The sequence below is a fragment of the Salvelinus alpinus genome, chromosome 27 (genome assembly GCF_045679555.1).
Source record: "Salvelinus alpinus chromosome 27, SLU_Salpinus.1, whole genome shotgun sequence".
NCBI classification, from domain to species: Eukaryota; Metazoa; Chordata; class Actinopteri; order Salmoniformes; family Salmonidae; genus Salvelinus; species Salvelinus alpinus.
In genome coordinates this window covers 31722178-31737278 of record NC_092112.1, presented here as the reverse complement: position 1 = coordinate 31737278, position 15101 = coordinate 31722178, and the positions used below count along the sequence as shown (strand labels likewise).

The window sequence follows — 15101 nt, the reverse complement described above, 5'->3', positions numbered from 1 at the left end:
ATTGGAAGTCCCATAGGGCGTCACGCAATTGGCCCAGCGTCATCCGGGTTTGGCCTGTGTAGGCCGTCATTGTAAATAAGAATTTGCCTGTTTAAATTTAAAAAATGTATGAAATGCGTAAAACCAGTTAGTCTATATAGCTGTGGTAAAATAAAGTTCCTTTACACTCGTGGGATTTGGCCTATATTGATAGGGCTGCATTTAACTGTTTCGTACAGAAGAAATATGAAAATGCATAAGCATGGTGGCAATTAAAAGAGCACAGTTTGGAGGTTTCAATGACTCAAAGAAGAGTCACAAGGTGCTTTTTTTAAAACTCCTAGCTGTGCTGTTGAGGAACAAGAGCAAGCTCACGTGTAGTTTTGTTTGGAACACAAGCCTGCATCCCCGCCATCCACACAATTGCTGTTTTACGCAATCCTAGAACGGTCCATTTTAAATACTGATCTGGGTCAGGAGGGCATAATTTGAAAGCTTGTCACAATAGACACACACACGCTAATTGTGTTCAGAACATCCCAGGGTATGACGCGATGTCATCTTTTTAACTGTACATCGAACACAGTGATCATAAATGTTGACACTGTATATGACATGATATGGAGAATGGGAAGTGCACATTTGGACTCACAGGTGTTTGGCTTGCTTGTATGACATCAAATCTGTATTTATTTTAATCCTAAATGTCTCATCTTTCAAAATAGATTGAGTCCTCTTAATTTACAGCATTTCCCTGACAACACTTTTTTTCTCCAAAAGTTGCCCAATTAATGGGAGGAAGGGGGGCAACTTGTCGCGTGTGATGCTCAAGTTCAGAACGGCTGTCAGTCAAAACCCATACAGCGCTGTGAAGCGCAGAGCCAGAGCTCTGACATCATTTATAGCATATTACTGTACAGCCACTATGTTCCAATTTAGACACTTATCAGTGCCCAGATCAGCCATTTTCAACCTACATACGGCTACGAGTGTAAAGGGCTACGTACTTTTGTTTTTTAAAAATAAAGAGCTTACTTCATTCATTTTACAGTTCAATACTTGCTTATAGACATTTCGGTAATGATGCTTTTTCTTCAGTGTGTGCAGACCTTATTGTTTCTGCATCCATTAGCAGTACCTACCTACAGTTATGACCCCAACGAGTTGTTTATGGCCCTCCACTATGTCACATTTAAAGTGTCTGTGTGCCTGTCCATGTGGAGTACCACCAATGACTGTATATCAATGGACAAAGCCATCGATCACACCATTCATGCTTATGTGAAGACGCAATAGTGCATTGAAGCCAAATGAAGTCGGTTGAGATGGCGTCTCATGGAGACATAACATGTGCGGTTTGAGCTACTCTGGGGAGTGATATTGCAGGCTGGCTCAGTGCTGCTCCCTCTCATTGAATAACCGAGGCAGACCGAGGTACTGCAGGGTGCCATTAGCAACTAAATTGTCCTTAACTACTTCTGTGTGCGATAATCAGTTCAAGGACATCTGGTGTATTAGAAACAATTATTGGGACCATGATTGTCTTCTAAACATTTTTTTTATTTGCACGGAGATTGACCACAAAGATTGCAATTTTTTCAATCACTAGAATGGGGGATGCTAACTGCCTGCAGTACCAGGGTCGGCCTTTAACTTCCGTGGCTTCAATGAGAGGGGGCAGTCGTTCACTCCTGCGTACCACCAGCACCAGTTGTGTGTGTGTGTAGCATTCTGCAGTAGGTCCCTCCTGTGTTTTTAATTGAGTTTTGGGATGAGTTGCTCCTGGCTGATGGTGTTCTTGCTCCTGGCTGATGGTGTTCTTGCTCCTGGCTGATGGTGTTCTTGCTCCTGGCTGATGGTGTTCTTGCTCCTGGCTGATGGTGTTCTTGCTCCTGGCTGATGGTGTTCTATCTCAACTGAGGATTAGTGCAGTAGATCCATATTGGAGTTGTGGATTACTCCTCCTGCCACAACAGGCTGTTGGAGTAATGTTCCCAAGAACAGGAAACACTGACCTAAAAAGAGGGGGATGAGCTGAAACCCCTTTTTAATAATTCAGATATTCATTTGTGGGCGATGACATGTTTACTGTTGCCTTTTTTCTTTAAAGGTTGATTCGGGGACATTCTTAAAAAAAATTCCTTCCAACATTTAAAAAGTCCAGTATGCTTTTTGTGTCCATTAAGAGCTTAGTGTTTTACTAACATTATGCATATTTCATGTGTTTGGTTTGCCCTTTGACACATACCGGTAGATTCACACTGCATCACAGATGCAACAGGAGACATCCGTAAACTCTGAAACGAATTCAAAATGGACTGGTTTAATTTCAGCATCACGATTTCCTCTCTGAAGCAATTCAGGCCTACTGTAACACATGATCAAATGCTGTAAGATATATTGACAGCTTTGTCCGTAAAATCCCAAATTACTAAAATACTTAGTTTTTATTTTTAGAGTTTGTGTCGCTAATGTGTTGATTTAATCCTTTAAACCCATGGGTGAATAGGTTTTTGGATGATAGAGGGAGAGAGGAGGAGGATGGCGGGATAAAAGAGGATGAGAAAGAGGGATGGAGGTTGGCTATGTTTACATCACCTCTCATGTCATGCCAAGGACAATCACAAACAGGAATACACAAGAGAAAAGCTTTTAGGAAGAGATAAAGGGATGGAGATCGATCTAAGGGAAGACAAGGGAGTTTAGGCGAGGTGAGTTCTCAGAATCATGACATCATGGAGGTAGAAGTTCCCTGGGGAGTCGTGTCTGTGACCCACGCCGCTAAAAGCATCAAAGAGCTGCTAAAACCATAGGTCATTAGTCCCGTGGGATTAGGGTGTGAAAACAAACAGGGAAAAACACTCCTCCTCATTCTCCTTTATGTCAACTTGACTCCCCTGTGAGTTCTGCAATGTTAATAAAAGTCCTGCCTATAGTCTTTATATAGGACCTTAACACTTCATTTTAAGGGTACCTAATAATCAATTTATAAGGCATTCATAAAAAATAAAAAAATATGAATCATTACTCCCGCATTTGTTATTGTTACATAGCTAGTTATTCTCACATTTGTGTATATTTCGTTAAACATTCTGCTTATTCTTTTACCGGGTATTGCTGGAATATCTACCAATGGCATGCCCATTTTTTGTGAGAAATTGCAGGTTACTCAAAACATTAAGTATTTATATAAATCGCTCTCACTTTAGGGACTGCAAAAATACTTTACTAATGATTACTAAATGGTTTATAAGTGTGGGAGTAATGATTAATAAATGGTGATCACACAATTTTATAAATACCTTAAATGGTTTATTATGTGTTACCCGTAGGACTATATAGTGCTTAATGTTTTTCTCAAAGATTGTCATACTGTGTGGCAGTTTCAGTGTGTACAATTCTCCATGAAATCTTAACAATGAAATGTGATTACAGCCCCATTCCTTAGTTGGTCTTCTTCCCAGAACTGTGTCTCTTCAGATGAAAAACCTGTGTGTTCTTCTATTTCTCATTGAAAGGAAAACACAAGGCGATAGAATGACAACTACTGTTCAATGGTTTTGGTTGCAGCGTCTTATTTCTATCCAGTTCTTTGTTCCATTTCAGGAAAAGCCGATGATCTTTCTGCTGTTTGCATTTGTAAAGAATAGTGCTGTTATTTACTTTTCTCTTTACGCCTCTCCCTCTGTATCTGTCTCGGTCTGTCTCTGAAGACCTGATGAGCTTTGATGATCTGTCGTCTACCTCTGAGAAGCTGTCTCACCCCACCGCTAACAGACCAAAGATGGCTGGCAAGAGGCTTCCTGCTCAGTTTGGAGGAGGCCACTCTGTGAGTACACAGACATACCAACACGCTGCTGAGGACACAACTCTGCACACAGACTTGCAAAACCACACATGTTAATCTCGCTCCATACATTACGTTTACACATCAAATTCCTCTCAAAAACACATTTGGCTTGCGGGCCCTATCTGAACAGCAAATGTACATCACCGCATTCCATACACAGATATCGCACCTTATCTGAACCTCATGATGGGTCGGGGGAGTTGACGTGAGATTGGGATCAGGTTGCTACATGTCCACTTGAAAAGACATCAGACATTTGAGAACAGAATAGCAGACATTTGAGTTGCATGAAGGCCTGAGAGGAGAGCTGTCAGGTCGCTCTGATTTGTCTGAGATTGACTGAGTTCCATGAAGAGTAATGTGAAAGCCTTCCATTAGAAACAGATTAACAAGCCTGTGAGTCTGCCTGTGAGAATGTCTGGCAAGGTGTGTCAACTACTGAGCAGACCTGTTTTGTATTTTTGTCTTCTCAGCCAAACAAGGACATCAGCGTGGAGAAAACCTTCAAGTTTGACGAAGAGGACCGCCCCAAGCCAAAGTTGATAGATGCAAGAAAGGTAACAATGACATTGACGTGTCTGATTGCATTGGTTAGTGTCTAACCTGTATTGAACTTGTATGTGTGGTACACCAACCTCATTCCAGAACAACTATTTTGTATGTATGGCAATAAAGTTTTCTGAGTCTGAATCAATGGCCCAAATGCACATTAGATCTATCTCTATTCCTATACAAATCATCCCAAATGGATGCTATTGCTGCAAATTAGTCACTTCAGCCAATATTTGCACTCAGCAAGGAATTAATATAGACGATACAACACCCCAAAAAGAACAGAAAATATATGTCTCAGTTCAGAAACTGAGTCAGGTTTGTCTATAGATATTAACTAATACATCCTCGGAAAACTGCAACCGTCTTGTGATCTTCTGTTAAATCATAGAGACCTCTCTCAGTTCCTCTGGGCAATCCCTCACTAATAGGCGCCGTCCTCCTGCCAGGTTGTTTTCCTCCTGGCATCCCTCTCGCCGTCCCTCCCTCCCTCCCTCTGTATGTAAGCCACCCTTTTACTGTATGAAAGCCCTCTTATCTTGATGAACCCTGATCCCACCGGCTCCAGTACAGCACAGTCGCAAGCCTCTGGCATTAAGCTCCCTGAGGTCACACAAGATGTACGTACACATACGTCCAGTTAATAATTCACACGCATGCAGTCACACACAGATATTCACATGCATTCACAAAATAATGCTCTTTTGCAATCCAACAAATCCACTCAGGCCCAGTGTAAGGCCGGTTTTAGTCACACTGGGAGACGGTGCTAGTTGTCCTACAGAGGCCAAACGGAGGGCATCCTCATGTTTCTAATGAAAACTTCATGTCCATCCTCGTGTGTGTCTTGTTAGCGTTTCCTCAGATGCCCAGTGGGGGAGTAAAGCGGACATGCACCTCACGCTGACTCTGTGTGGGCAGGCCAGTGCCACTGGAGGCCCTCTCAAAGCACCCACCAGACTCTGCGGTCACCAGCTGTTTACCTGTACCACTTAAATCGAGTGACTAATCCCTGCGCATCAAGCCCCATAACTGTGGGCTACAAAGTTCTATAGGTTGAATTAAAGATACCCTTTGGCTCCTTGGACATTTAAATCCTTTAAAATTAGATGTTGACCCTCTCGGCAGAGGAAAATAAGGAAATGAATGAAAACTATATCCTGAGGTGATGGGAGGCAGGAGAAGACAATATTAAAGTACCCCTGACATAACTTCAGAGGGAGAAACAGGGGATCAGTTGTGTTCAATCCAAATGAAATAGCCTTCCACAGCTACAGTACGAACTGAATGCTCTGCAACAGTGTTTCAAATGGCTACTGTAGCTCCCTCCTAGCAGTCATGGCTGGTCGCTGAAGACTACTTACGGTATGTTACGACCAGAAGAATTGACTTGATTAATTTTGAACAAAGAAACACTGACTTCATTCGTTAGTCAAAAGCATTCAGAATGGAGGTCACAGCCAGGACAAAAATATTTTTATACCATCTCTCCTTCTTCCGCAGCCATCCATGCCCAGCTCACACTCCCAATCTCCCGTCCCCAAGCCCAGCCCATCCCCGTCAGAGGGGCTCAAGCCCAGTGCGGCTTCGGCCCCTGGCCGCAGAAGCCCCAGCCCAGGCCCCAGCGCGGAGACCAAGCCCAAGGCAGAGCCAGAGGAGCGGAAGTCTGAGCTGCAGGACCTCAGAGGCCAAATGAAAGAACTGCTGCTGTCTGTGGAGCTCCTCAAGACCCAGCAAATGTAACTAACTACCATTTTCCTTAGATCTGGTATTGTTCAGTTCCTACTATTTACTCTGTACTCCTCAAATGAAGCGTTATGTTTTTGTTAAGATGTCCAAACAAATGTTGCCTTGTTTAGATGATAAAGCTTCATTATAAAGCTAGCTACATAAATCAGTCAAAATTGTTCTTTGTGTACCCTTTTCAGAGCATTATTTTAGCTACTGTCCTATTTTTTTTGTGCCCTACGGCTTGTATATAGGCGAGTCACTGTTGGAGCTTGTGAGTGGAGCCTGTTCAGGCAGAGTAATGGTGATGTGATCTTATTGTTGATCAGATGCTAGCCTGTCATGTGTTCAATCTCTGAGGAGCCTTGTAAACATTCAGGCTTTGCTTTGCAGGAGAGAGATGGCAGAGCTGAGAAGCGAGCTGGATGAGGAGAGGTTGAAACGAGTGGCCCTGCAGGTAAGTTGATGACGGTATCCGTCTTTACATCGCAGCTTGTCAGGTCCAGTCAGCGGGTGCGAGGTGGGCTGGAAAGACAGAGGTTCATACACACTGTGGAATGCTTTATGTCCCTACTCAGCACTAGTAGGGCTGTGGAGGTCATGATATTTTGTCAGACGGTGATTGACAAGCAAATAACTGCCAGTCTTACGGTAATTGACCATTAATTTACATAAACACATTTAGCATCTCCTGGCTTCCACGCACAGCCTACCACTGATGCAGACCTTTTGGAACATCTACATTTCAAAAAGTCTAAAATCCATGTAATATAGCCTACACCATCACAATAAATCCAGTATTTATTTTTGACAGGTTTAAGGAAACATGATATGAAGAAAATGTAGTCTATATCAGAAGAACAGAATAGCATACTCCGAGTTGTCCTTATGTTAGGCCCCGGCTGTGGGCTGCACTAGTTCATTTAACAGACGACATTTGCTTTGAATTCCATTGCGTTATTTTATAGTATTTTATAGTATGAAGAATAAAATTTAACATAGCTGAATAAAATCTAAATTATATTTTCTCCAAACAATTTCTGAGGGAGTGTGCACATGCGGTTAACATAGAAACAGGTCCTCCTATATCCTTAATTTGGAGTTATTTATGCAACTTTATTTGATACAAAGTTGGGCTATATGTTTAGATGTTTAATACATTCTAAGGCTGCATGTTGCGACTCTAATGATGATTTGAGCTCTGCTTTGTTTCTTGCACAGGCTGCACACTTCATCAGTCTCTCATTCACAATTTGACAAGCACACGATAATGCCTAGAATTTCCGCTGCGGCAATGCACACTAAAAAATCCATGCCTTTTGCGGGCAATGGCCGTTGTGCCCTTGAGCTGAATATAATAATTATAATTCCCTTCTCCTGGCAGCCAATTGCCGTGCTCCGAAGCACTTCTCACTCACAATTCTTATTAGCCAATGCCTGTCACGTGATCGGGTCCTTCTCACAGGCATCTCAGCTCCGAAGTAGGCTACAAGAGAAGACAAACATATCGGGGACGCAGTTGCGTGCTTCCTTACCTAATTCTGAGGCGCATATTGAAGATGTTAGAAGAAATGTCCATCTTTTTGTCAGCCAACAAGATGAGGAGTTCTAACGAACAGCAAACGCAGTAGCCTGTCAATCTACTATTCCCCCATATTACAGAAGTTGACATTCTATTGTCCTTCTGTGCGAGATAAATATTCCAAACATAGTCTGGGACAGTTGTGGGATGCGATAGATCCCAAATTAATACAACCACTTGCATCAACAACAAAACATTTAAAGCAACAAAGCTGCTGCAACAGATCAGAACGTTTAGCTTAAAATGTTGGTGAACTATTAGGCTATTTCTTCACATTATAAGCGCAGCAATGCGTACACGGCAGTAGGCTATACGCAGGATTTGCCAGTTAGGCGGCTCTACATCGGTTGTAAATTGGATGAATCTGCTTAATTTTAAGAAGTTATTTGGCCACTTTAGTTGTGATACAAACCTTATCAAAACATATAGGCAGGCCTATGGGCTAGGCTACATGAGGTGTGCGACTATAATTTGAAAAAGTCGCAAATCAAATATATGATCTGTTTCTTGCCTTACTGCACGCAAGCTGGGCATCATTCACAAGTGATAGGCTAATGTTGTCCCCCATCAGACTATTCTTAATTTAATCTTGCCTTTACATATACTAAATAATATATTTGTGAAATTAGTTTTGATTTAGAATGGACCGTTATCATGCACCTGTCTCAGAACAGGGGGGAAATACATCTCATCTATGCACTTAAATAGCAAATTGAGGAGCTTTTTCATTTGAATGCTGCCAGGAATACAATACGCCTGTTGCAAAGCAATGTGCTTAATATTAGGAAAGTTGATAAATACATATAGTAGGCCTAGCCTGTTTTCTCACGCAGTTGCATAGCCTATAGAAATGTTGCGCCACATGAGCTCATGGGCTCTCATGAATTGTTTTATTTAAATTTCATTGTCATGATTAGATTGACAACAGAGTGCTGAGTACTAGGCAGTTAGCAAGTTTGGTAGGCTACTAATGACTATCAGCAGCATCAGCACTTGGAGAAGCCTAGTTACCGTGACTAAACGGTCACGTGGAATTTGACTCGTGACCGCTGGTGTGGCGGTAATACAGTCACCGCAACAACCCTAAGCACTACTCACGGAGTCGGACCCAGTATACCCCAACCTTGTCCATCCTCCCCAGGAGCAGTGAGGGGAGGTAGGCCTGTGCAGACTCTCTCTCTCTGCCTCTCTCTCCTTTTGAATTCCATTTATGTCAGAGCTTTTCTCTGATGAATGCAATAGATTTTCATATGGTGGCTTATTTCTGCCGTTGTCAGTCAACCTACATATTAGTATTCAAATGACACTGAGCATGAAATGGCAGTGTGTTTTACACTTATATTGTAAATGGTATGGATGGGTTAAATTGGACCAAAAGTGGAAATAAGACTTTAATTTCATTCAAGATCTGATACCGACGTACCTCCCTGTGAGACTGTTAGCTATGATGTTATCAGAATTGCATCCGGTGCTGGTTTCCCATGAGAAATTAGTTAAAATGGTGTCTGTGTGTGTCTGTCTGTGTGTCTGTGTGTGTGTCTGTCTCTTTCAGATGGAGATAGAGAAATTAAAGAAGATGGTTCATTCGACGTGAAGTCTGACCCAATCAGCCTTGAACATCAGTCACCTATCGGTCTGTCTCTAAATAGAAACAGGAAGGGGACGATGGCATTCCTATAATACTTTTAGTTATCATCAACCTATTCCACATTTGTAAGATTTACATTTTTGCACATATGAAGGTTTTCTAGTTCTAGAAAGGTGTAATTAAATACAGATGTATATGTTTTTTGTTACTTTTTATTTTTTTTATTTTTTTTTGCCAACACAAACGATCGAGGCCTTACTAACTACTGTGCTGGACTGGCAGTCTCTGCATTCTCTATGGGAATGTGTGAGGGTTGCTCTCAATACTACTGATTCTGTATAAAGCGATAGGGGATTCCTGTTTTTTTTTTTAATGACTTGCAGGTAGTTGATTTTAAAGATGATTCTGATTTTCAGTTAAAGTATCCATATTAGCCTCCTTTAGATCATAATGAATTATATTGTGATATGTCCCTGTTGCTATAGCAGTGTTGTACTCCATTGCTATCGCATAAGGGATCATTTTCTTTGTTGGTTTTTTTATTCTAACATTCCTATCCAGGGTAACACTATTGTGCCTGTTAAACACATATTAAAGTGTTAATATTGGGAGATTACATTTATCAAACTGTTTAGACTTGCTGATGATATGTATTTGTAAGTTCTGACAATGTGCTTAGACATATAGAGGGTCCTTTTTTCTTTTAATTTTGTTCTTCTTGTAAAGTACATGTCACGTGGAACGGTTCTCTCAGAAAGAGAGTGACAGGTGTGTTATATAGATCATATATTTGGTACCATCAAATACAGCCAATAATAGCGCTACTTGAAAAGAGCACCAGTGGTTTATGAGATAAACCTAAATTTTATTTCACGCCACGGTCAGAATTGTGGCTTACTCATTGATTGTTGTTATCTTGCACCAACTCCTGTACGCCAAATTGCTCTGACCCCTCTTTTATGAACCATATGCAGCTCTCTAAATCTCTCTCTGTAAACAAAATCATGTGTGCTTTGAAGAGTGAGCAATCTCTTTCCAACCTCCCAGATGAGACCTGAAGTCCTGTATAGCAGTGACCTTTGTGTGTTTCCATGTTGTTCTGAATGGGTCTGGGTCACACGTCTTTATACTTGGACCAAGTAGAAACGTGGAGCATGGAGGCCAACTGAGCACATAGTCCAGTACACAGTATCTCTGCCATTTCTCATTACTGTAAGTGAGAGGCTGAATGGAAAGGCATTGGGGAAGCGATCTACTTGATACAGAAGGGTTAAGCTCTGCACTGTACCTATGCACAGCCAGCACCACTTTGTCAATGAAACGTACGTGATTGAACTCAACGAAGGACAAAGTGTTTTTGATGGGATGCGTTCAGTGTACCGGACAGACAAATCATAAAAGAAATTGCCTTTGATGAAAAGCATCTTTGAGGTTGTCGCTAGATTATGCAGCATTTTGTTGATTCCTAACGTGTTATTTACCCATCATGACCAGAAGGATGTTTGCCTCGACTCCAGATCATCCTGAACACTGTGGATGGCCTTCTTTCTCTGCATCCTTCTTCATATTCTTTTTTAGCAAGCGAATTATTTACATTTTTTTCTATATATATATAGTACCAGTCAAGTTTGAATTCACCTAGTCATTCAAGGGTTTTTCTTAATTTTTTTATTATTTTCTACATTGTAGAATAATAGTGAATACATCAAAACTATGAAATAACACATATGGAATCATGTAGTAACCAAAAAAGTGTTAACCTCTCTAGGCTAGATGGGATGCTACCATCCCACCTGACCAACATCCAGTGAAAGTGCAGGACGTCAAATTCAAACTATAGAATTGTAAATATTTAACATTCTTGAAAATACACATGCAATATGTCAAATTAAAGCTTGACTTCTTGTTAATCCAGCCACGGTGTCAGATTTCAAAAGGGCTTTACGGCGAAAGCAAACCATGCGATTATCTGAGGACAGCACCCCATCAAACAAACACAGACAATCATATTTCATCCCGCCAGGCGCGACACAAAACTCAGAAATAACGATATAATTCATGCCTTACCTTTGAAGAGCTTCTTCTGTTGGCTCTCCAATATATGTCCCATAAACATCACAAATGGTCCTTTTGTTCGATTAATTCCGTCGTTATATCTCCAAAATGTTCATTTATTTGGCGCGTTTGATCCAGAAAAACACCGGCTCCAACTCGCGCAACATGACTACAAAATATCTAATAAGTTACCTGTAATCTTTGTCCAAACATTTCAAACAACTTTCCTAATACAACTTTAGGTATTTTTTTACGTAAATAATCGATAAAATTTAAGACGGGATAAACTGCGTTCAATAGCGGATAAAAACAAAGTGGAGCGAGCTTTCAGGTCACGCGCCCCAACCACAACAGTACACTAGACTCGACCCTCGTTCTGAACAGCCCTACTTCTTCATTTCTCAAAGGAAAAACATCAACCAATTTCTAAAGAATGTTGACATCCAGTGGAAGCGATAGGAACTGCAAGCCATAGAACTGCAAGCCATCACCATAGAAAACCCATTGAAAAGAGAGTGACCTCAAAAAAAAGAAATCCTGGATGGTTTGTCCTCGGGGTTTCGCCTGCCAAATAAGTTATGTTATACTCACAGACATCATTCAAACAGTTTTAGAAACTTCAGGGTGTTTTCTATCTAAATGCATAATATGCATATCCTAGCTTCTGGGCCTGAGTAGCAGGCAGTTTACTTTGAGCACACTTTTCATCCAGACATGAAAATACCGCCCCCTAGCCTAGAGAGGTTAAACAAATCTAAATATATTTTATATTTGAGATTCTTCAAAGTAGCCACACTTTGCCTTGATGACAGCTTTGCACACTCTTGGCATTCTCTCAACCAGCTTCACCTGGAATGCTTTTCCAACCGTCTTGAAGGAGTTTCCACATATGCTGAGCACGTGTTGGCTGCTTTTCCTTCGCTCTGCAGTCCAACTCATCCCAATCCATCTCAATTGGGTTGAGGTTGGGTGATTGTGGATGCAGCACTGGGTCATTGTCCTGTTGAAAAACAAATGATAGGCCCCTAAGCGCAAACCAGATGGGATGGCGTATCACTGCAGAATGCTGTGGTAGCCATTCTGGTTAAGTGTGCCTTGAATTCTAAATAAATCACAGACTGTGTCACCAGCAAGCACCATCACACCACCATCTCCATGCTTCACGGTGGGAACCACATATGCTGAGATCATCTGTTCACCTACTCTGCGTCTCACAAAGACACGGCGGTTGGAACCAACAATCTCAAATATGGACTCATCAGATTTCTACCGGTCTAATGTCCATTGCTCGTGTTTCTTGGCCCAATCAAGTCTCTTCTTCTTATTGGTGTCCTTATTGGTGTCCTTTAGTAGTGATTTCTTTGCAGCAATTCGACCATGGATGCCTGATTCACTCGGTCTCCTCTGCACAAGTGATGTTGAAATGTGTCTGTTCTTGAACTCTGTGACGCATTTATTTGGGCTGCAATTTCTAAGGCTGGTAACTCTCATGAACCTATCCTCTGCAGCAGAGGTAACTCTGGGTCTTCCTTTCCTGTGGTTGTCCTCATGAGAGCCAGTTTCATCATAGCGCTTGATGGTTTTTGAGACTGCACATTTTTCAAAGTTCTTGAAATTTGCTGTATTGACTGACCTTCATGTCTTAAAGTAATGATGGACTTTCGTTTCTTTTTCCTTATTTGAGCTGTTCTTGCCATAATATGAACTTGGTCTTTTACCAAATAGGGCTGTCTTCGGTTTACCACCCCTACCTTGTCACAACACAACTGATTGGCTCAAACGCATTAAGAAGGAAAGAAATTCCACAAATTAACTTTTTACAAGGCATGCCTGTTAATTGAAATGCTTTCCAGGTGACTACCTCATGGAGCTGGTTGAGAGAACCAAGGCAAAGGGTGGCTACTTTGAAGAATCTCAAATATAAAATATATTATGAGTTGTTTAACACTTTTGTGGTTACTACATGATTCCATATGTGTTATTTCATCGTTTTGATGTATTCACTATTATTCTACAATGTAGAAAATAGTAAAAATAATGAAAAACCATTAAATGAGCAGGCGGTGTCCAAACCTTTTGACTGGTACTATATATATATATATATAATCTCACACACACACACACACACACACACTGATCTCACAAAATGGGAAATTATCGTTATTCCTTCTTCACATGAGTACACCAAGTCGTGTACTATCCTCAGGCTTAGAATCGTATCCCTTAAAAGAAAGCATTCCTGATCAGGGACTGTGCTTGCACGTGTTTGTGTATGCATGAAAGGAAACCTGAAAGCCTGTGTATGTATCTGTGATGTTGGGTTTGGGGTTTGTCCTAAGTGTGTTTGGCCTTGTTGACTGGTCCGGGTAAAATAAAGGGCAAGATTACACATTGATCCCTAAAGCAATAATATCTTTCTCTTTTCCATCCCTCAATGTTTCTCATGGCTACATTCTAAGTTGAGCTTGAGCAAAGAGTTAATCATGCAACAAACAAAAAAAGTATATATATATATATATGAAAAAGCTATCCATATAACTGTCATTCAGCTTAATACTGTACATTCAATTATTTGATGCAAAGAAAATAGGAATTATGTGCACATTTAACATCTGTTCAAGTTATCTTGTTTACATGTGCTGTAAAATTGCATGAACTGAGATTCTTCCAAAATGAATAAATATAATCTTTATTTACACTCATGAGTACCAGGTTATTTTATGTGATATTGTCCACTATTTGGCCTCTATCTTGTCTTTTCTCTCCAACACTAGAGGTGGGTACACCATACCCTCATGGGGAGTCCTTTTCATGGCTTGGTAAGCGAGAGAAAATATTTACTCATCAGTAAATGGAGGCAGAGTAAGAAGACTGACACACTGAATTGATTGGTCCACAACTTATTATAACGAGGGAGTCTATCGGATGAATCAGGGCTGACTGATAACATTTTGATTTGATTTGAACACCTTATGGGGAATATGGATAGGAAACTGAGTTCAGCAATGACAGGAAACGTATTTTACGCGTGTGCATTCTCTACGGATCGTTAAGCATGAGCCTGACAGAACCATAGGCTACCTGCATATCTGACATCGTTGGACAGGTCGAACCTAGTCAGACGTCAGTGTTGGCCCTTGAAGCCCTGCTGTTCTGCAGAGAGACAGTGTGAGGGACTTACTCTGTCCGAGGCTACAGTCAATTCCACTGAACCGTCACACAATAACATCCAATGTCTTAGCACTGCCAGAATGGTAATTTCCTGCACCTTTTCGCAATCTGAACTTTGACTCCTCTGTCTCTTATGAAAGCATTTTCTGCTCTCATCATTCAAGGAAAAGGGGAACGGAGAGTCTCCCAGAGACGAAGACGGGTGTCCTCCTGCCTCACGTGTCAGCTTGACAATAGCAACTGTGAGCACTTATGCCCTCCATACAGAAACCCTGGGTTGGGGTTGACTAGCATTATGGCATAGTGCTTTCTCCTGCATTCATATGGTAACACTGTCCTGGGAATAACACAAGGTTCATTTTCTCCTACAATGACTGGTATTGTGACACCACAAAAGTGAAATGCACTTGGTGTAAAAGATTGTCTAAATATGGTGTTCAGTGCAAGGAAGGTCAGTGAGGGTGACACGTAATTGATGCAGTAGAGTGGGTAGTAATTGTAGCTTCACTTCCAATTGGCTTGTTGACCATGGAAGAGACATGGGGGGTTTTGCCATAGTGATCCGTGAGCATCAAGATGTGGTTTTACAGTGCGAT

The 15101-nt window shown here is 41.3% G+C and overlaps 1 protein-coding gene across 4 annotated transcripts in view; it reads left to right on the top strand.

Moving 5' to 3' along the window:
• Nucleotides 1-14032, top strand: part of cd2ap (CD2-associated protein) — a 76093-nt gene extending 62061 nt beyond the window's left edge. For all 4 annotated transcript variants that reach the window (XM_071370293.1, XM_071370291.1, XM_071370295.1 and 1 more), the window contains exons 15-19: nucleotides 3693-3808; nucleotides 4303-4386; nucleotides 5885-6120; nucleotides 6503-6566; nucleotides 9244-14032. In XM_071370293.1, the coding sequence (XP_071226394.1) occupies nucleotides 3693-3808; nucleotides 4303-4386; nucleotides 5885-6120; nucleotides 6503-6566; nucleotides 9244-9285 (542 nt within the window). In that variant the 3' untranslated portion in view covers nucleotides 9286-14032. The remainder of the gene's footprint in view (nucleotides 1-3692; nucleotides 3809-4302; nucleotides 4387-5884; nucleotides 6121-6502; nucleotides 6567-9243) is intronic.
• The last annotated feature ends 1069 nt before the right edge of the window (nucleotides 14033-15101 follow it).